At 43.4% G+C, this 22,128-nt stretch overlaps 1 protein-coding gene across 1 annotated transcript in view; it reads left to right on the forward strand.

Annotated features, from left to right (window-relative positions):
* The window catches only part of LOC118770508 (CCR4-NOT transcription complex subunit 2-like), a 54,904-nt gene extending 37,644 nt beyond the window's left edge, over nucleotides 1-17,260 (forward strand). The window contains exons 4-15 of the mRNA XM_036518229.1: nucleotides 15-159; nucleotides 1,044-1,226; nucleotides 4,030-4,109; nucleotides 5,471-5,596; nucleotides 6,548-6,672; nucleotides 7,636-7,756; nucleotides 8,289-8,445; nucleotides 10,613-10,674; nucleotides 10,793-10,842; nucleotides 11,486-11,586; nucleotides 15,327-15,471; nucleotides 16,964-17,260. Of these exons, the coding sequence (XP_036374122.1) occupies nucleotides 15-159; nucleotides 1,044-1,226; nucleotides 4,030-4,109; nucleotides 5,471-5,596; nucleotides 6,548-6,672; nucleotides 7,636-7,756; nucleotides 8,289-8,445; nucleotides 10,613-10,674; nucleotides 10,793-10,842; nucleotides 11,486-11,586; nucleotides 15,327-15,471; nucleotides 16,964-17,050 (1,382 nt within the window). The 3' untranslated portion in view covers nucleotides 17,051-17,260. The remainder of the gene's footprint in view (nucleotides 1-14; nucleotides 160-1,043; nucleotides 1,227-4,029; nucleotides 4,110-5,470; nucleotides 5,597-6,547; nucleotides 6,673-7,635; nucleotides 7,757-8,288; nucleotides 8,446-10,612; nucleotides 10,675-10,792; nucleotides 10,843-11,485; nucleotides 11,587-15,326; nucleotides 15,472-16,963) is intronic.
* The last annotated feature ends 4,868 nt before the right edge of the window (nucleotides 17,261-22,128 follow it).

The raw sequence follows: 22,128 nt of genomic DNA on the forward strand, positions 1-22,128 counted from the left end.
TTCCCCCCGTCCAGGTGCACTAGGCTTTTCCATGCGGGGCATGAGCAACCCCCCCCAGCTAAACCGCAGCTTAACACAGGGTTCTCAGCTACCGAGCCACGTAACCCCGACGACGGGCGTCCCCACAATGTCCCTGCACACTCCGCCCTCGCCAAGCAGGTACGACTGCCACCCCCATCACATGTGCACGGCACTGGCTGTGTCACTCAGTCACCTGAGCTCCATGTTCTGTCTGTTCTGTCTATAAATGATCCAGGGTGAGCTTACCTAACCTTTACACTGACCCAGATCCTTCTCATACCATATTCTGTCCATGATCACGGACCCTGGACAATTTTAAAATCTTTTTCCATAGTCTAAATGATACAGGTATGTAAATAATCTTGGGTCAGTGACTGAGGACAGAATCTTAAGAATACAGCAGCCCAAGTCTCTTTCATGCACAAGATATGGTTTCCACAAGATGAGCCTGACACAGTTTTTTAATAAAAGAATTTGTGCAGGTGTGTTATGTTCTTAACCCTATGATTATCTGTGTTTTTCATAAAAATATAATTAGAATGCTTCTACCATCTTTGTCAGTCAGTATTCCAAAGAGCTTCCTCCACTGGGGACTGACTGAAAACCAGGAGAGTTGGAGACATGAGAAACCAGTGATCAGAAAAGCCCTTTACTGACAGCTGATGATTTTACATGGTCGTTAATATTGCTCTGAGAGACACACAGGCAGCAGGGGAGGGGCATTTTACACATGTCACCCAGCCCAAGTCCATCTTGTGAAATCTCAGCACACGTCGAGGCGTCCCATTATGAAATGAGTTATCCTTTGTATTGTTTGCTTAGGAGATACTCTTTCAGCTGGGGACGTTGGGCTTCAGTTTCACGTGAACTGAGCCACTCATTCTTCTGCAGTTTTTCGTCTGAGGAGTGAAAGTGAGGTTCCTCTCTGAAGGGCGATCCTCGTCTGTACTCAAACCTGCCTTTAGCAAAGGAAGTCAGAGTGTCCCCGGTTACTGATTTTTCGGCGCCGGTCCGTCCCGCAGGGGGATCCTGCCCATGAACACGCGGAACATGATGAATCACTCCCAGGTGGGGCAAGGCATGGGGATGAGCGGCAGGACCAACAGCATGAGCAGCTCAGGGCTGGGCAGCCCCAACAGGAGCTCGCCCAGCATCATATGCATGCCAAAGCAGCAACCGTCCCGACAGCCCTTCACCATCAACAGGTACGTCTGTCCAGGAGGGGGAACGGGAGGAACCGGGGGGGGGGGGGGGCAAGGCTCACCTACAGCTCCTCAGGCTCCTTTAGCCGTGCAGGTCCAGCTGATCCAGCCACATCTTCTCAGCTGATGATTAGAATTGACGGATAGATCAGGATCAGCATCAGACTTTATTGGCCAAGCATGCTTTTACACATACAAGAAATTTGGCTCCGATTCCAGTATCTCTTGTAGTGCCTTCAAACAACGTCACGGTGACAACAACAAATGCCACACCACAGCAGAGATACACTAAACAGTAGTGCAGGACACATGCATGTAACAAGGATGGAATGATCCGGTGAACTGTGCCTAGTTAAATCAAGATTAGTGAGCTCTTCCCCTTGAGGGTTGTAACCCAGCAGTTTTTTCCAGGTCCCAGATCAGATAAATCGTGGCCAATCCAGCTTTTTAGTCTAAAGTATGATGTCCACACGTATTGTCAAATTGTCTTGCTCCATGTATCCATGCTGGTGTTGTGTTTTCTGCACCATGATGGTAGAGAACAGGTCCCGAGGAGATCTTTAAATAAATATATACATTTATTTTTTTTCAAATATGATTTGTGTATGGCAGTGCAAATACATACCTCCATGAGGTGGTTTGTATGGAAAATTGATCCAAACAGAATGTATTTTTGTGTATCCACACCGGGTACAAAAAGGAGCACCAGAAGTATCAGAATTATTGCTTGTTAAAACGCCCAAGCGAAACATGAACATGCATTGTCAGAATTAGTCGAACCAGGAGGTTCAGTCTCTAGTTGAAACCAAAGCCTCCCACAATTGCAAGTCCTTCCAGACCAGGGTTGATCAGCACGGTTTCAAGTCGGGTTCTGTTGTTGGTATTTGAATCAGAACAGAAAGGAACCGCTGTTCCTACAAAGCTGTCTTAGGCTCTATTTCAGTGAACAAACCATAGAAAACCCAGTGCAGTAATTAATAAGAAAGCAGAATACATTCATGTACAGTCTTCATGCACTCATTTGCAGTGTTTGTAGCCTCACTGTGTTTACCAAGTGTCTCTGTTCACTGGCACAGTGGCCCTGAGCCGGAATTATTCATCATGTGTGGTCATAAGGACCCCTTCACTCCTTTGATCTTGTCCTCTGTGTAATGGGGACTTAATATCATTAAAGGGAATGGCTAAAGCGTAATGCGCATAGACAGTCCATTTCCCTTGCATTTTAAACCGGGGTGTGCAGGGCCCCGGCAGAGGAAACATGCAAATGCTCTTACCCAAGAACGCACCACGAATAATGACTCCTCTCCACCGGCCGTAGATGCCTGGCCTCCGCTAAAAGGCATCGAGGGTGCTTCCACGAGAAAATAAATCACAGGGAGGTGATTGGTTGGCTGTGGCCAGCATTTATTAATCTGCCTTGTAAAATCTATTTAATTGATAACTCGGGGACTAATTTTCAAACATTTAATTAGTGTTTTTTTTTTTTTTTTTCCCCAGGGAGCTGTGAAACTTTCATTATAGCTAAAGCCGAATTTAAGATACCACACATCTGTTAAATCATTGATATAGTGTGATGATCAAACAATCTCAACTTTAATGAAAATAATACTTTTTAATATGGTAAAACATAACTATAAGGGACACAACTGATAACATCCTTACAGTACGTACCTTTCCTAGATTCCACAGGCATAAAAACATTATCTTGCCACGACTGTGTGTCTCACCCATGGTGGTTATTTGCTAATTGCTATATTTGGTATTTACCTGAAATGTAGAGCCTGAATCTGTCTGAATCAGGGCTGAGGTGGCAAAGCTAAACATGCATCACACCGTGTCAGCAACAGATCTCACACAGCAGATTTCTAAATACCTGCAGTGTCCAATCAAATACTCATGGGCCTTCTATCCAAATAGAACCTAGCTATTGGCCTATTAAGGGACCACTGCAAAGGACACACTAACACAAGCTTGTCTAAAAGCTGGCCAGATGAACTGTGATTGCTATCATACAGTGTGTAACTTCACCTCCCACTTCAGTGTATGACAGGGCAGGGCAAGGTGCATGCTGGGAGCCCAGTGCATGCTGGGAGCCCAGTGAATTGTGGGTAGCTCTGCGCCTGTTCGCTGGCTTTGTTCGCTTTGAGAGCACAGAGAGAGGCTGCGAGGGGTGTCGCATGGCCAGTGTCCTTCACAGGCTGTTCCAGAGCAGACCAGGCAAATTAAACTGCGGTTATTAGTTTAATCAATGAGATCACATTACCATGGCAAAGTGGAATAATGACCTTTCAGTATGGGCCATGAAATGAGTCTAGCGGTGCGTAATGGAGGCTCGGTGTAAGTGTGCCCATTACCGAAGACATCAATTATCACACCAAGGCTTTCTGCTTCCCACTGGCTGTGACAATTTTCCATCTACACCTGGGCCCAGGATTAAATGGGACCACAGTGTAGTTTGTCTCTGAGCACCTCATTTAAGCAAGTGTAACTTCTTTTTTCCTTAGACGATATTATAAGTTTGGCGACCACAGTTATTAATGGAAAATCCGGTAAGAGACAAAAAAATGGATTACTTGCTTTAATGAGTTTCTCAAAGTGAAGCCCATTATGCTTAGATTTAAATCTGGGCCTTGGTGAGAGAATGGATTGCATTTAGTTTTCCTGGTCTGAAATCTGGATCACAGCCAGAGTCGATGTGAACAAATGTGTTAAAAAGTGTTAAAATGGAGAGGGCCTATTTATATCCTGTCAGTGGCAGGCCATGCGCTTGCAGTGTTAATCTGGTTGTCTCTCTTTGTCGTTGCAGTATGTCTGGGTTTGGAATGAACAGGAATCAGGCATTCGGGATGAACAACTCGTTATCGAGCAACATCTTCAACGGAACAGGCGAGTGCCCCTTCCTGTCTGGCTGTAGTTCGGCCTTGGCTGCTGCAGTCTTGCCAACGACAGCAGGACATCCACTGCTGTGGCCCTGGGAAGTCCTCCTGTATTTAGGCTTCTGCTGGTGCTCCCCCACCATCTCGCAGTCAAACTGCACATATCACAGTAACATGGACCAGCTGGTGCCCAGTAAAAGTGTAGAGCTAAACTTCTAAGTCACACTTGTAGTGGTAAAATGATTATAGGTTTATAAGTAAATATTACCCTGAATTTAGACTTATAAGGCAACCTGTTTCACAGGATCTTGGTTCCTGTAAAAAAAAAAAAAAAGAGAAGATTTCTGAATGCTACACAATAACACAAAACACAAGGGACACTCAGAAACTGGCAGTATCTAGTTTAGACTCCAACTGATCAAAGCTTCCTTTCTGTAGAAATGGACTGCACCAAGCACAGACTGATTTGATTGCTGATTAGCTGAGACGGTAACGCATTGCAAACTAGGAGCTCTCAGCCATGCTGGAAGAAAGATTTCTTCATCTTGCCTTAGCTAGTGTATTTTTCCTCACATTCAGTGTGCTGGTCTTTTTTCCGTCTAGTATTCTGGAACTTTGCACAAAAAATAAAAGCGATAGCTTTTGAAGAGTTCACTCAACATGCTGCCTCTGTCAGCATTGCAGTGATGGGTGGTCTTGGTTTCATGTTCACTGCTTTGTTAGCACACATCTTTTTCCAAAACGGCTTGCAGTTAGTACTGTTTTGCATCTGTTGCTCTGTCTGTATCAGTCTACTTCTTTACAGCTATAGTTTTAAACTGAAAATAAACAGGACATTTCCTTGCTTAAGGGCACAACAGCAGTGCCTCACCAAACACTGGAACCCATAACCCTAGAGTTCAGTGCTAACCGTACCTTTCATGTTGTTAATGTAATAATCTTTAGTCACACAGGCATTATGTGGTGTAATCATCTTTGTCACATAGTGACACCAGTGGTATAAGTAAGGTATAAGTGGTTGTAAGCATACACTAGAGCCGGAGCTACACTGATAGGGTATGGCCTGGAGTTTCCCACTACTGCTGTGGCACATTGATGACTGTGTAAGGTGCATTACATCACATTTTTGTCATTTAGCAGATGCTCTTGTCCAGAGCAGCTTACATAGGTTCAGTTTATACATGTTATCCATTTATACAGCTGGATGTTTACTGAGGCAATTCTGGGATAAGTACCTTGCCAAAGGGTACAGCGGCAGTACCCCAGCAGGGACTCAAACCAGCAACCTTTCAGTTACAAGCCCCGCTCCTTACCACTTTGCAACACTGCCGCTACATCCGCTGATCCCGTGCCCTCTTGCTGCTGTTGCAGACGGGAGTGAAAACGTGACGGGACTGGACCTGTCGGACTTCCCGGCGCTGGCAGACAGAAGTCGAAGGGAAGGAAGTGGCAACCCGACGCCGTTACTCAACCCGCTGGCTGGGAGAGCTCCGTATGGTAGGGCCAGGAACACCCGCCCGTTTCATCCACACTGTCGTTGTTTCAGTTGCAAACTATCCACCACTAGTATAGATAAAGCAACAAGCATATCAATCCATAGCATTTATTGCAATTAGTTTTGTGACTGGAATAACTGTAATAATTTTATTTGTGTCTTGGTATTCATTTGTGCAGGGATAAAATGCAAAATAAATGCCCGATTTGAACACCAGTCCAACTTGGACAACAGAACTAGCAATGGCATTGTATGGCCTAAAACTTCTCGTTATCCTGCATTGTATCTGTGCTAAGTTGATTTCTGCACTCAGCTTAATCAGAATGAGACAATAACTTCAGCTCACGATGTGATAAGATTTGCAAAATGGAGTTCACAATACTAAATTATCTTGAAATTATATATAATGCGTAACAAGAAATAATGCAGATAAGAAAACCATGGAACACAATGGTATTAAAACTATGTATGGAAATTCTGTTACTTGTGGTATTTTAGTGAATATTGTCACTGGAAAAACAAACTGACTGATAGGAACAGTGGGTCAAAACTAATTGTTTTAAAAAAGTACTTTTTGTCTTAGCGCTTCTGAGGACTGATGGACAGACAAAATAACAAGTAAAAATTTGGAATTACAGTATTTCGTTTCACGCCTACAGTTTTATGTACATGGCAAGTTAAGTTTACAAATTCCCTTAATAATCTCATTTATACAGATGTTAACTAGCGAAGTTGAAGTATATAGCATTGCTGTAAGGTCCAATGCAGTGATCCACTTGGCATTTGAATCCAAGACCCTCAGTTATAGAATGCAGTTTAATGGCAGTGACAGTTTTGTACTGTGCCACCCTCTCTGCCAGCTTGTCAACTATGTGCTACATTAGACGTAATTGCCCAAGTGCCTTTTTCTAAAGTCATCAGTCACAAAACAGGTGGTCTCTCTTGCGTGGCAGTTGGGATGGTCACGAAGCCGTCGAATGAACAGTCCCAAGACTTCTCCATACACAACGAGGACTTCCCCGCACTGCCAGGCCCCAACTACAAGGACCCCACGTCGAGCAATGACGACAGCAAATCGGTGAGGGGCTGTCGATGCTGCCCAGAGGCCTCTGGGTGCATTCCTGTCTCGTTTCATTGCCTTCTACCTTCCCTTCCTCTCTTGAGTTTTATAGCATTATAGAATGTCTCCAGCAGTGTACCAAACCAAGCTTAATTGCCCCCTCTGGGATAACTGCAAATGTAGTATTATTGAATTGGAGATAAGAAAGACTCCAGAAAATGCATTGCACCAAACCGTGTCTAAACTCTTTGCCACCCCAGCACGCTTTAAAATCATCTTTAGACCTGTACAGATTGGTAGTAAATTTTTTCCTTGGTGATGACCTTCTTCTCTTTATTGAAGTTTCAATGAAGCTTCATCCCTGAACTCCCTCATAACAGCTCTTAACACTCTTTTTATTGACCTCTTTTAGAATTAGAATGGAGATCAGTTGTAAAAGTTAGTCAGCCCTGGATGACCTATTTTCTCCATCGAAGGGCCAGCCTATTAAAACTTAAACATTCTTGTTTACAACAGATATCATAGCTAAATCCTGTTTTTCCTTGAATGTGGCCATGTTGCCGTCCATTAAAGGTGCGTGTGTGCACATGTGTGTGAGTGTGTGTGTGCATGCGTGTGTGTGTGTGTGTGTGTGCATGGGTGGTCGATGGGGGGGTCGTGGTGGCAACCACTCTCTGTTAACCGAGGACTGGATGAAACGGGTGTGCTTCTGCACTGCGATGGAAGCAGGACCTGCTGATTGTGCAACGTCTCTGTGCTTTTCTTATTTTCCTGACTGGATCTTATCACCCCGGTCCTGTGGTGGTCATATAATATGCTGCTTATGATAGCGCTGTGCAAAAATGCCTGTTTGGTCTACTGCTAAGTTATGTTGAGGAAGATCTTGGTAGAATGCCATCAACGGCTATGCCATGCCTGATGGTGACCATGCAGAATGACTAATGGATTCAGTAATACCGTTTTATCTTTGTCCTCCCTCAGAATTTAAACTCATCAGGAAAAAATGCATCAAGCACAGATGGGCCCAAATTCCCAGGAGACAAGAGCTCAACGGTGCAGAACAACAACCAGCAGAAGAAAGGGATCCAAGTGTTACCTGACGGTGAGCTCCCAGTCACGTGCTAGGGATGCATTAGTTCAATCCACTCACAGAGCTGCTTGTATTTTGGTCACCAGTCACACATCAGGTCTGTATCGGGGGTATGAAGTCATGATGGTCTCAGAAACAGAGCTTGTCGGTTTAAAAATGTCTCTTTAGTGATTTCTAAATATTTTAATTATGCCTGTAAACTGATCTTTGTTTTTTGCAGCTGGCTGACCATGATCGTAGCAGAAAACAGTGATAGCTTCCCCTTCCCTATGACTTGTACAGTTTGCATAATTGAAATTACATACTAAATTACTAAGCCCATGTGTTTTGGCTTTGGTAAGGGCTCCCAACTGCATTAAGCACATATTTTTTTACTCAATTTTAATTGACCTCTACTCTGACTTGTCTGTCCTATAGACACCCACCAGCTTCTGCACGCACTCCACTAATGGATGGAATGGAACATTAGAAAAGACCCAAGTAGAACAGCTTTCAGTTCTTAAGGTGTAGCCCCCTAACCACACCCCCATGCTGCTTCCCTCAGGACGGGTGACGAACATTCCCTCCGGGATGGTAACAGACCAGTTCGGGATGATCGGGTTGTTAACCTTCATCCGGGCGGCGGAGACGGACCCAGGGATGGTGCACCTGGCGCTTGGCAGTGACTTGACGACACTTGGACTCAACCTCAACTCACCAGAGTAAGTCCCAATGCCCTGTGGTCTGTACCCCTAACCACTCCTTTAAACCTAACCCCTGACCCTGACTATGACCCTGACCCTAACCTGAAGCATCATCCTCTAACCTCTTTAAAATGGCTATTTTCCTCCATCTCACTGACACTTTCCTCTCTGTCATAAGATAGGAAAGCAAACACCCCATTCATCTAAGACATAAGGGACAGTGTGTGTGCAAGTGGGGAAGGAAAGAGGTCTGTTTGAATAACACCCAAGTCACCTTGTGTTCTTGAAGAATTAACTCCTTTCCTGGGATCTGTTGGGGGTATAGTATATGTAGGGATGGGCAGATTCCCTTAGGATGCGGGGTATGAAGCATCCGGGCTGTCCTCCAACCACGAGCTGGGCTGAAACTAAGGCTGCTGTTCACGGTTGTGTCAAGGACATGGAAGGTGGAGCGATGGATCCTATGTGTCTCACACACAAAGACACACACACACACGCACACACGTCCGGAGAGATCAAAATGTCAGCTCTCACCCTGTGTTATGCCGAGGCAGCGGTACTTGTCCCAGAGATTACGGCGAAGCCCTCGTTGGCGTATAATCCTCTCCCGCATGTTTTATCTCGAGCCCTGAGTGTCGGCATATCTCAGATAATGTAGCGCGGCTCCTGGCGGAAGATTATCAGAGTGAGATTGATTGGGTCCCGGTGGCACTGAGGCGTGTGGCCAGTGGGAAATGTGGTGACAGGGCAGCCGCAAATGTGATACCTGTCAGGGGTGGGAGAGCCCCACTACTGTGGGCTTTAACAGGGCAGCTAAGGCCTCTGTCTGAAGTTACAATCAGCAGTTACAAGTATCCTTTAGTCTGCACCTACTATAGCTGGAGCGTGAAATTGATGTTCTTTTTTGGGCCATCAGGGAAAGAGGTTTGTTTGATATATAATGCTCATGCCAAATCAAAGGCCACCTCATGCTGTAATTATAAATGCTTTGTACATCCTACCAAACATGGCCCAGGTAGTAATGGTAAATGGAACCTACTGACTTGGGGCAATCAGATAAAGGCTGACCTTTAACTTGGATGCTGATTGGAAATAATGGTCTCCCTTCTGTTCAAAATGCCGCCAGAAACATAGTATTGAGGCGTGTTATTGGGAATGATATCTGTTGATTTCAGTATGCCACAATCTACAAAAGCACTGAGTTTCTACTCTTGATTTTTGTTTTTTGTATTCTTTTTGATTCTTTCTGTGCAGTGTGTTTACGCAAGCAGAATCAGTAATGGGTACAAGCTCAGGAAACCATGAGCTCGTAGAGAGGGGAGCACTGAAGGATGAGGGCTTGTTATAAGGACTGTCTAAAATTAGGAATGTGATCGTACACCTGTCTACCTGATATATTTAAAAGTGAGTTTTGCATTTGTCTAGAGCACTGAGGATTGTTGTATAGAGTGAGAGTTTTGTTCTCCTTTTTTCCCCTTTTTTAACACTTTATGAGCACCTTTCAACTGTTATGATTAAAGTAATTACTGCTGTAATTTTCCCTCTTGACGTCCTTGAAATTTTTACTTCAGTACGTTTGAGTACAGGTGACATTGCTATTCGCTGATATGTGCCTCTCACGTACCAAGAGCAATTTTTGTCCAATTAAGGCGCTGATTCATACCCTGACTTTATGGTGCTGACCTCGCTCAGGATGTGGCATCAGGTCTGCAAAGGATAGACAGTGAGTCAGGACCTTCAGGGGACCAGCTTCAGGGAGAGGAGATGCCAGAAACCCCGCCCCCCCTCCGTTGCTAACCCATTACATTACGTACTCTCTCCTGTTGCGTTTCGCCTTGGGTACTTGCGCAACCACAGCCAAAGAGACAGGGAACGCCCCATTTTTATGGCCTGAGCCCCGCCCCCCTCACAGTCACGGGAAAATGAATGACACAGTGCATCATCCATCATTCACACTGCGCTTCTGTCTCACAGGCTAGATAATGAACCTTTCAGGCCTGTACTGTCTACTCACGGAACACACAGATGGGCAGGAATCGGTACTCCTTGTATAAACTGCATCTGCCTTGTTTAGACCCTTGGGTGTTTATGGATGTGTAAATCATTGTCATGTCCAAACAAATAGGAACTAAATTTGCTCACAGGTGAATGTTGTTGACCCTTTTTTGTGCTCTTTGTCCCGCAGAAATCTGTACCCCAAATTTGCATCCCCCTGGGCATCAGCGCCTTGCCGACCTCAAGACATCGGTAAGCGATTTCACTGACACAGACCAGAACGAGGGGTTGGGTGAGGGTGGGGCGGTTGAGTAATCCCACTCTTTCCTCTGACCATGTTCTGACCGTGTTTCAATCTCTCTTCTTTCAGACTTCCATGTTCCATCTGAGTACTTAACCAACATTCACATAAGGGACAAGGTAGGCGCCCACAGCGGTGTGTGCAGCAGCCAAACACATCATGCTGTGTGTGTGAATCATTCTTCTATCAGGGAACACTCCAGCAGCTGATATGCATTATGATGCATGCCTTATTGTCTTTTGTCTTTTCTTCAAGAAATATTTCTCCAGTATTTAATTTCTGTCATTGATTGTCGTGTTTAAACTTTCGATGACCTGATAACACTTGTTTTTAGACCTTTATACTTAGTTCTCTTTAATGTGTGCACAAGGAGTGCTAAACAAGACTCATAAAAAAGCACAAGTAATTACTTTGGTCCTAACAAATGTATGCTTAATTGCTCCTCTGAAAAATGATTCATTAATCATTTCTTTTTTTACTTTTAAGTTTCACTTTTAAGGATTCAACATGTGTCACAAGCTTTATTTTCTTATACATGTTTAATTGGATGTACCTAGTCAGTGGGCCTGATTTGTAGATTCTTGGTCACTTCATCCAGCATTTTATTAGGTGTGTCTTTAGGGAAAAAACCCCGGGAAGAATTTAAGGATGCAGTTGTGGAGGTGTTAATAGTACATGCAGTGGTGTTAAGTGATGAAGGTACCAGAATGTGATGAAAAAGGCATGATCAGATCTTTCCTCATTGCTTCTTTCTCCCCACAGCTGGCTGCAATAAAACTGTCTCGTTATGGAGAAGACCTGCTGTTCTACCTGTACTACATGAATGGAGGAGACCTCTTACAGCTGCTAGCGGCAGTAGAGCTGTATGTATCCTGCAACCCCTGGTCTTCGCCTTTACCTGACTATTGGATTATCTGAATACAAAACAGCCAAGAAAGCCCTTCAAAAGCTAGAGCTAGACAGAGCTAGATTTAATGCTAAAGTCTTTTGATTTTGAGGCATCTCATGTAGGATTACAAGTGTAAAATGCCATGAGTTGACACTGTTGCTAACGTTACTAGCATCATTAGGCCATCAGGCTGTGTCTCTGGCCATGTTTCTCTTAGCGGCCCTAGCCTTTAGTCTCAGCTTGATGTGGAAGAATTGGAACGAGCTCGATATGGAAACGGGTGTAATCTGAATTCAATTTAGAGAACTTTACATTCCTAACTTATGCTTGCTGAAAGAATCTACGAAGGTTTAATGCACTTTGGATTGCTGAAACATTTAAGTTTTCTTTAAAGCGACTATAAGTGTGAAAGTATTTGACTAGCCATTTGTTAGCTTTGGTGCTTGTATTCTGCCTTTTATAATTACAAACAACAGAGTCAGCGAAGAAGTGCCCCTTGTTTTTAAGATGAGTTTGTCACATTACCTTTGAAATGAGGATACCAACGAGTTATGTATGCTATTTGTTTGTTTACAGAGTGCAAAACCTGATTGAATTTTATGGTGATATTGTATAATGGCTACTTATTCCCTCCATTTATGGTTCCATAAAATTGACGGGCCTGAGATTTGTCCTTTGAATAACACGTTGAAACAAACATAAATTACTACTTTGTTACTTTTGTATTATTTGGAGTTTGCCAGCTATTCACTAAAAGAACAAAGGACAGAAAAGCATACTTTTTAAAATTGTCTGAGAAAGCACTCTCCAGCAAGAATCAGGCACTTAATTTTGAAACTCTTCACTAATTTTCTTCACTCATGTATGACTTCGACTGTTTGTCAAACAATGACAGTCATGTATCTGCAACTGAATATTCAAAAGGATTTGGAAAGCCATTTTCTGTTTTCTCTTCTGGAATTCCAGCATGGGTGTCGCTCACTCTCTCTCTCTCTCAGCATTGTGGAAACAGCATATATATTGCAGAGGAGGGCTTTAGAAATGGAGGAAGGAAACGGCCCAGTTGTAATGCTAAGGTGGCCCTGCTGTAACTCTCCGCTCCATTAGCATCTGATGAATAAAGCAATAGCCGTGACAGAGAACCTGAGGGATTGTGGGAGCTCGGCCATGAACAGAGGCACCTCTCTCTGCTTGCACTCCCAATTAAAGCCCTAATGGGCCGTGAGCCGGAGACCACCGTAGCGCAGGGCCGTACCTGGATGCCTTCTCCAGCGCTTAGCCTAACCCACTTTTTGTCCCAGTTACTCTGCGTTGTCACATTGTTAAAAATCGGGTATCAGCCTTTGAGATGACATTGGTTGTGAATTTATTCTGGTATTTGTTGGCAGCCTGGTGATGGTAATTTAATATGTCTGCGTACACCTCCATAACCCACCTAGAACCTCTGTATCACTCACAGTGTCAAGGTACTGTAGGCTGAATATGATAATACACTGACTTCTGAGCTGGCGTTGTGACATGTACTGAGGCTGCTAAGTATGGTAGTATATTGAAGTTTATACTGTCTTTGTGGGACCCTTATTACCTGAACTTTGACCAAACCATTTTTAAAATCTGTTGGATGGCACAGCTCTAACAATAATGTCACTAATCCCGCTTTTCCAGTGAACAGAACACATTGTCTTTAAGCATGGTCATTTACATTACATCTATTCATTTGGCAACACGCTTCCACACATCCAAAGTGACTTAAAAGTTAAGGCAGAGTACAAAACGAGCAAAAAGCCATAAAAGAGTTAACGATATTAGAAGTGGAGATCAGAGCAGGGCAGACCTACCCACGTGCTCCGCAGATGCGCACAGGTGCTGTGCCCCTCTGATGAGGAGAGCTCTCGTACCCCACAGCCTCCAGCAGGCACTGCCGGATTGGACTAATCAAACAGCCAGTCATTCGGCCTCTAATTTCCCTGAGTAACAAGAACATGAACTGCAAGGGACCCATCACCTTAATTATTCAGCCATGTATTTTTTTTCCTTCACTCAGTAAATTATCGGTTTGAGTCACTGAGGCGAATGTGACGACGTCCTGAGGCCAGCACCGGGGATGAATTTTGCAGATGGAGTGCATTCGATGGAGGCAGTGTGCTTTAAGGTCTCGGTAGTGTAGTTATGCATCTGAAAGACCGTTTAAAATAAGCAGGAGTGACGCTGCCTTAATGTTGCCAGTACTCTTTTACTGAGTGGAGGAAGCCTGAGGCTCAGTGAGTTTTTTGTTGGAGCCGTGAAATGGGCTCTGTCATGGGTAAGACAGTCAAGTCCTGATTGGGACTTGAACCCAGGACACTCGAGGTGGAAGGTTTAACATATTCTGACCAAACATGAATCCCAGTTCTTCATGAGCTGTTTTTGCCTGGCTGCTCCTGCTTAGCTGCTAATTGATTCTTTGGCCAGGCTCCTGGTTGTCTTGGCAGCTTCTCGTCTTCAGTTAATCACTCCAGGTACTCTCTGTTCCCAACGACAGACCCGAGATCAGCTCTTGCAATCCCAGTCCTCACCCCGATCATTGTGCATAAAATAGGAAAATTGATTCAGGGACCCTTTGGAGCAGAATCTTATCTGTGCCCAGTCTGTCAAAGTGTGTTATGTGCTCTAGAATTGAACAAGGCACAATGCATTCTGCATTATATATAAAGTATAACAATAATCCATGCAGTCATTTAGATGAAAAAAACAATATTGAGTACCATTTAGAGATATTTGAGAAGTATGACTGAAAGGATTGGTTTTAGGGTCTTTATCAAAGATTTTGAGGTATCGCATCAGCTGGTGTGAAACAAGCGCCCTCTTCAGGGCAGTAGGAGTAAAATCACTCATTTAGTGGAGGTCAAGAACAAGAGGGAATCTGGGTATGGTTCCACTTTAGCCCTTATATGCCAGATTGAATCCACTCATTGCGTCATTAAATTAAGAGTTTCCACAGCCAGAAATATGAGCTCTTGTAAGACTTGCCTGATTTGAAAGACTGTTCTGGAAGAGAGCATTTGCAAGAACACATAATGTGTTGAGTTACTGCAAAGTTTATCCTAAATGAAAATACTGTTGTGGTAACACTTCAAAGTAACTATGCTGGATTAGACATTAACTGCCTCAGTAGGACATAAGTAGCAATCAGCAGTCTATTACTACACATAGGTTTTGAAGGCTTAGAAAACTTTACCTATGACAAGTTTATGTAAAAAAAAAAAAAAAAAAGAAAAAAACCTTTTTAGGAGTTTAGGGTGGATATTTTGAGAGGTAACAAGCAATTTGTTCATGATTTGCTAGGGAGATCTTTGGAGGGACCTTGGGATTCCTTCCACCATTTATTCACACTAAATAGACTGTAAGCTTATGACTTAAAAAGGTTTAGTACATGGTTCATTACTGTTTCAAGAATCCTTGTGATTTAAGAGTCTTCCCTATCCCCCAAGAGGGTTATGGGTTTTAATTTGTAGTTGAGTCACACCCTGCCAAAGACTTTAAAGTGGTACCTGCAGCCTCTCTGCTGGGGACGTGGTATACTAAAGGAGAGATGAAACGCGAGAATGAATTTATATTGCACCCGGGCTCGGATACAGCTTGCTTAAGTGGATCATAACAGTTGTAATTTCCACTTCATGTAAAGTGTTAATGTTGGTCCCCCTACTATTTTGCCCCCCCCCCCGTCTCCTACAGTTTCAACCGTGACTGGAGGTACCACAAGGAGGAGCGAGTGTGGATCACACGGGCGCCGGGCATGGAGCCCACATTAAAGACCAACACCTACGAGAGGGGAACGTACTACTTCTTTGATTGTCTTAACTGGAGGAAGGTAGCTAAGGTAAAGGTATTGGCTTGAGTATCCACTACCTTTAATCTACATCAGTCTCTGTCTCTGGTCGGAGAACATGGCAGGTTGTCTTGAACTGTGCTGGACATTTCTATTGCTTTGGGGGGAACTGTGCTGCAGTTGTGTGTTTGAGATATTGAGTATTTGCCATCTCATACATGGTGTACTCAGTCATGTTTTCCTACTGTAAATGCATTATTGCATTACATTATTGGCATTTAGCAGACGCTCTTATCCAGAGTGACTTACATAGGTTACAGTTTTTTTTTCATGTTACCGATTTATACAGCTGGATATTTACTGAGGTAATTCCGGGTTAAGTACCTTGCCCAAGGGTACAGCAGCAGTGCCCCAGCAGGGACTTGAATGCAAGATAGAAAAGGGTGTATCAAGGGCGATTGGGTCATAGCTGTGGTCCTCCTCATGTTTTGGTTGCACCACAAAAAGCAGCATTTGTGTGGATCACAAACATTTACATAAGCCTCTAGAACTGATCCTTGAATGTGGACCCTTGAATTTGAATTGTTTGTTCCTCTTCAGAAATTATATTTCTGTTTGTATGCCTTATCATTCTGTCCTTTAGCCTCTTCCCTGGCCCTTTCTCCTGGTTTGTTTGTTTGGCTGCCAGCAGAGACTATCATTGCACGTTCCACCCACACTGCTCAAACATACCACGAACCATACAGACAGGAAGCACAGAAATGGGAAACGCACATTCACACCCCCATTGCTGCACAGCACTTGCAGCAAGGGCCAATCACAGCAGACCCTGTAGAAATCCAAGCATTAACCCCTCTCTCCATCAGCAGCTCATTACAGTTCGGAGTGGAGCACCATGTCTGAGCCCTGCACCTAACCCCCTTTCCACAAAAGCAGACACTCTACTGAGCTGTTGGGTGTGCTGCTGGTTGTGACAGCATCGATTTGCCTGACAGCTGTACAGTCTTTGATACAGAACAGTGCTAGACTGAGCTGTCACTCAATTACACCGCGATCACTGCGGAGGCAAACTCTGACATCAGACAGCAGAGTCTGGGGCAGTCACCCAGGGGGGGTCAAGGAGGATCTGAAAAATTGTTGATCAGTGGCTGCATCACTGTTTGCATTAATCACATTCAAATTGATGCAAGCAGTGGCAGTCAGAGAAGTGTATATCAGTATGTGTAAGAAAGGCCAGTTCGTTAACCTACAACTCCCGTTTTTAAGGATGTATCACTTTCTAAATGTTCCACAGATGTCTGCATGTGGGTTTGAATGTCCTTATGAGGTGACGGCTTGATGCAGTGTAGTGCCATTGGGGCAGTCAGATCCATTCCTTCGTGAAATATTTATTTTCCTGAATTGAAGGCTGACAAGAATGCTGTCAATGCTAAGAGTGTCCTTACTGTCTTTTCAACAGAAACTCCCCCCAGCTCCACTCATGTCTTTCATGCCTGCTGTGCAGAAGTAACACTAACTCCGCCAATGTGTTCTGGTGTTTCAGGAGTTTCACCTGGAATACGACAAGCTAGAAGAAAGGCCTCACGTGCCATCGACCTTCAACTACAACCCAGCTCAGCAAGCCTTCTGAAAGACTTCCCTGTTCATGGGGTATGGCTGTCTCAGCACGTCGCTTACTGAAACAGCAGGCACTGACGTGACTCAGGCATCCTGGTTTTTATTCCTTGAAGATCTGGCAAATTGACTTAGGCGGAGGGGGGTCACCGTTTTTGGGGTCCTGCCTTACGAATTTTCGTGCTGCCCAAACACCAACCTTGTTCCTTTTTTTTTTTTTTTTTTTTAATTCCTCATCGTTTTCTTTTCCTTCATTCTTTTCATTTGAGCAGGGTCTGAATTTCCGTTTACGGCTCGTTTTCAGCTGCCCATCTTTTCAAAGGCAGGATAGCTGACGTTCAAACACTCACAGTAACAGAACAAGGTTCATACTTAATTTTCCAGAGTGGCAAAACCTGAGAAGCGCGGGGGGAAGTACCAACAAATACAATAACAGCTTAAAAATCAAACCGATAAAAGACAGGAGAAATGCCATCCGCTGTAGCACTATTTGGTTATAAAATAACACAAAAATTGTTTGTGCATTCTTTATGTGAAGTCACTTTCTCGTATTTGGTTTGGAAAGATAAGCAGCCTGTTTTTCTTTAACCTTTAACCCTCCTCCCTTCTCATTTACATATACCACACCCACCACCCTCCTGCCCCACCCCCCATCACACACACACACACACATACACACACACACCTTTTCTCAATGGGCGTTTTCTGCCCAGCTTCAATAAAAACAAATCCGAGACTGTTTTAGTGAACGTTATTGCCACAGTCCCGTGGACGATCTCCTCCCGGGCTGTGAGATTACTGAGCTTCATCGTTCCAGAATGAGCGAAACACTGTCCAGTCTTTGTTACGATTTTGTAATAAACGTGTACATTTTTTTAATTTTTGGACATCACATGAATAAAGATATGTATGTACGAATGTGTATATATTATATATATGACATCTATTTTGGAGAAAAAAAAAGAAAAAAAAACGTTGCCCTGCTGTACCTCGTTTTTAGGAGGTGAGCACGGATGCAATATGTGGATTAAAACAGGACATTTCTGGAGCTGCTGGGCAGGGGACCACGGTTGTCGCCCTGTGCACTTTTGATTTGAATGATGACAAACGACAAAAAAAAATAAAAGGGCCAGATTTTCAGCGAACCAAGGACATCCATACCCAAGTTGAACGAGTTGGGATTTGAGGAAGAGGACTTGAGGCATTTCAGTCTGGCTGTTTTAAACGGCAGCATTTCATAGGAAAAGAAAAACCCAATAAAAAAAAAAATTCAACAGATCAATCTTGTATTTTCTGACCACGTTCAAGCTTCTTCTCTTTGTAATAAAGTAGAAAGGCTCTCCTGAATGCAGTGTGGAGTCTGATTTGAGGGGGCTGGCTGTGGGTGTGTTTAAGAGGTAGGGGTATCATCAGTTCAATATCACACGCTTAATTCAGCTTAATTAAGTGTTCAGTTTCCTCTGCCACTGCCTGGTAGGTAGATAGCCTTTCCCAAACCTTGATACCCTGAGTGTAGATGTTTCATATGTGTGCCTCATAGTTTTGAGGTAGGTTCCTGATTGGTTGAGGGGCAGTGCAGATGTCATAAAGGCAGAGTGTGGGTAAGTATGAATTCAGAAACGAATTTGGTACTAGAACATCCTCGGTAAATTTAAACATCTTTGTAATGCAGAACCGATTAGTCATTCATTCATAGGAATGCATATCAGATCAGCCGGTTGAGTTTTAAGGTTGAAAAGATTCACCTACAGTCATACAGACTTACTGTGAGTGTACTGTTTGTGTTCGGTTCTGCACACAAACGGTGCACTCACAGTAGTCAGAACTGAACTGATGGTGTTGCTTGATCTGAGGGATGTTCAGGCCTACTTGCATTCTCCCCAGCTCATCCTCCTCACTGAATGTCCTGATCTTGTCAAAAGCCATCCCTAGAGTATGAAACCTGCAATCTGAACAGGTGTCAGGTGTGAGGTCTGGGGTGGTCAGCAGCAAAAGAGATGCATTCTTCTTTTAGCTGAGCAAACTGCTTCACTGGTAATGTGCAGTACAGAGCTACATACTTGATGGTGTTATTTTTGCCCATCCTGTTACAATTGGCATTGAGTCATTCTGATTTTCATTGAATGAATTTCTGGGAATAATTTTACTCGTCTGTTTTATTTTTTTTTCCCCCAATGCCAGGGGAAATTAACTTTGTGTAAACTCACCTTGTTTAACCCAAAATGTCCATGCGCAGTTCACCTGTAGGTGTACTGGATACTGCAGTTCTCTTGCAGATGGGGGAGTGTTGCTGTCTCAGGCACTGCATAGTACTGGGTTTCCAAAAATGTTAGTCAGACTTTGCCAGCATAGCCCAAATACAAACAGAGGTTAAGGTATTATGCCTTCATTTTTCTCTAAGGGAAATACCTGATTGTTAATGGGATTAAAAGGGTGTACTTTGTGGGATGCATTCATGCTTGAAATACAGACAGTCACCTACAGCAACAGTCAGGAAAAAATGACACACGAATACTTCTAATATAGTGAAAAGCATAGCAAACATAGAAGACAATAAGACTCAGGGGAAGGACCAGTATATTGGGTTTCTGTCACCGTTCCCTTTTACTTTGGTTCTTGGGGTGCTAGAATTGCTTTGTTACTGTTGACTTGTGCTGCACTTCTCTCCTTTCCCACCAGAGGGAGCATTGCTATATCGGAACCCTTCCGGAAGATGAGCTTCCAGTCCAAGTACCCCACTTTCCAGTACATTTAAACCAACCTGTCTAGAAAGAGCAGTTGTCATTTCTTGTCTTTGGCAGAGAGTGTCAGAACTGTAACCTTGAGCTTGCTGAAAGGAATCAGAATTAAGCTGAGCTCAGTGCTATCAGAGACGGGAACATAGCTCCTGATCAGTACACAGTGTGGCAGTATTGATTGGTGCCATGTGGGCTCACTGATTAGTGATTTACATCTGGATTGGATAGGATTATGAATGTGGATTTTAATGACTCCCTGTAGGATTAATGTATCCGTGCCTCTTTGTTGGGCTGACTACTCTGAAGTGTAACTCTGTCCAGTTACTAAACTTGCAAATGTATTTTCCTACTTAGATCATCCCAGGATATGATATGTTGTACTTTAATGTGAGAGATTTTTTTTTTTTTTTTTTAAGAGAAAAGGTCTCTTCCATTGAAATCAACCCATTAACTGTCAATGGTAAACAGTGTGAAGCCTTTCAATGGACTTTTTACACAGGCTTTCAACTCCATAACAAAACAAAAAAAAACTTCAATAAGGTAAGAACTTTAAAAACCTAATGCCAAAGACAATAACTCTGCCAAGAACCTTTCGTGTGAGCAAGTGATTTGTTGTCCCACCAGTCTGAAGGTAAAAACCTTAAGAAAGCTAATAAGATAATAAAATCAATCTTTGACATATATTGCTGAAAGAGGTTGCCTACTAGAGACACGGTTTTAAGTTTAAAGTTATGAGAGGAATAAAGGGCTCTTGACGTGATTTACGGCTCTGAAAAGCGCGTGGCCGACGCAATTAAGCGCACGGACTGTCTGCACACCGAGCGCGTGCTGTTTTGAGCGATTTAATCCTCTACTAATTAACAAATGAATGCCTTAAATCGATGCTGGCCCACGTACAATCTGGTCTCTTCATATTTATTTCATGCACAGTTATTTTTAATTTTTCATTTTCTCATAATTAGCAGGTAGTAAAGAGAGCTGCAGCTTTCCCCAGAATGACTTGGCAGCGCGGTCGAGACCCTGCCCACCTTATTACCACCACAGTACTTGTAACAGTTCGTCCTTTAAATAAATCGATATTATGGTCGTTGTACAACAGTCTTAATAAATCTGAGTTTATGTGCAGACATACTTTTTATGGATCTCTGAATCTCGCAAAAAATCTCACGCACGGCAAGTTACTGACAGCCTACAGAAAAATGTCAGATAAAATCCCAGGAATGGGACAGCTTCGTGTGGACCTAAGCGAAATGCTGAGCTTTCAGGCATTGAACTTATTCCTGGCTAGTGAGGGCCTCGGGGACAAGGCCAATACTTTGATTTTAAGAAAAAGTTCACGAAAATCGAATGCACATTTGTCTTCGAATCAGAGGTACATAGCGGCCTCAACGTCTCGGTGTGTCTACGTAATGCTGCAGTGTCACTTCCAACAGGTTACTTGTCCATTCGTTGTTTATCCACATAAACATTTTCCTGAAGATTTGCGTGTAATCGGGTGGCGTGAATATCATTTCATCAAGGGTCATATTATATATACTGTGAAATGAGATTCTTACCTTGCTGTGTTTAATATACAAGTGATAGCAAGGTTATAAACAATATAGAACAGCTACATTCCAGGGTCTTTGAACAAAGGAGATTGAGTGTAGATATCCAGGGGGACAGTGCTCTTGCACTCTTGCGGAAGATAACCTGAGCTTCATTGAAATATCAATATGTACATGATATGCAAAATTTGTGACGAAGGGGTTGTGAGTGTGAGACTGAAAATGACATTTTAGTTGCATTAGCCCCGTGTTTCCCAACCCTGCTCCTGGAGGCACACTGTCTTGCATATCTTCTATGTATCCTTCCTGCTTGACTAAATCAGGTGTGCTCAGCTAATCAAAAGTGCCACTGATGAGTTCAGTCAGGTAGGTAGAGCAGGGATAGATAGAAGATATGCAGGACGGTGTGCCTTCAGGAGCAGGGTTGGGAAACGCTGCATTAGCCTACTGAAGGAAGAATGCAGCACATTACCGATATGGACTCAGCTGTTGCTAATGCATATGGTTAGACCAAACTAAAATTGGTACCTCACATTAACAGCTGATAGTGAATTCATGATAGGTTGTATCGAACAAAATTAATTTGGTTGTAATCATCATAATCATTAAATCATAAGTCTACCACCAGGAATATGTACACCTTTATTACTCATTGTACAAAACGGACGTGAAACTAGTTTCAAATGTATCCGCTCCTGCGTGTTTCTAGCGCTGTCTCCTAAAACAGCACAATAAATGCAGGACAGCATTCAGAACTCAGGTGCTCAGGTGTCGTGGCCCGAATCCAAGTGCGCGGACTTGCAAGGGAA

The sequence above is a fragment of the Megalops cyprinoides genome, chromosome 23 (genome assembly GCF_013368585.1).
Source record: "Megalops cyprinoides isolate fMegCyp1 chromosome 23, fMegCyp1.pri, whole genome shotgun sequence".
In the NCBI taxonomy this organism is placed as follows: domain Eukaryota; kingdom Metazoa; phylum Chordata; class Actinopteri; order Elopiformes; family Megalopidae; genus Megalops; species Megalops cyprinoides.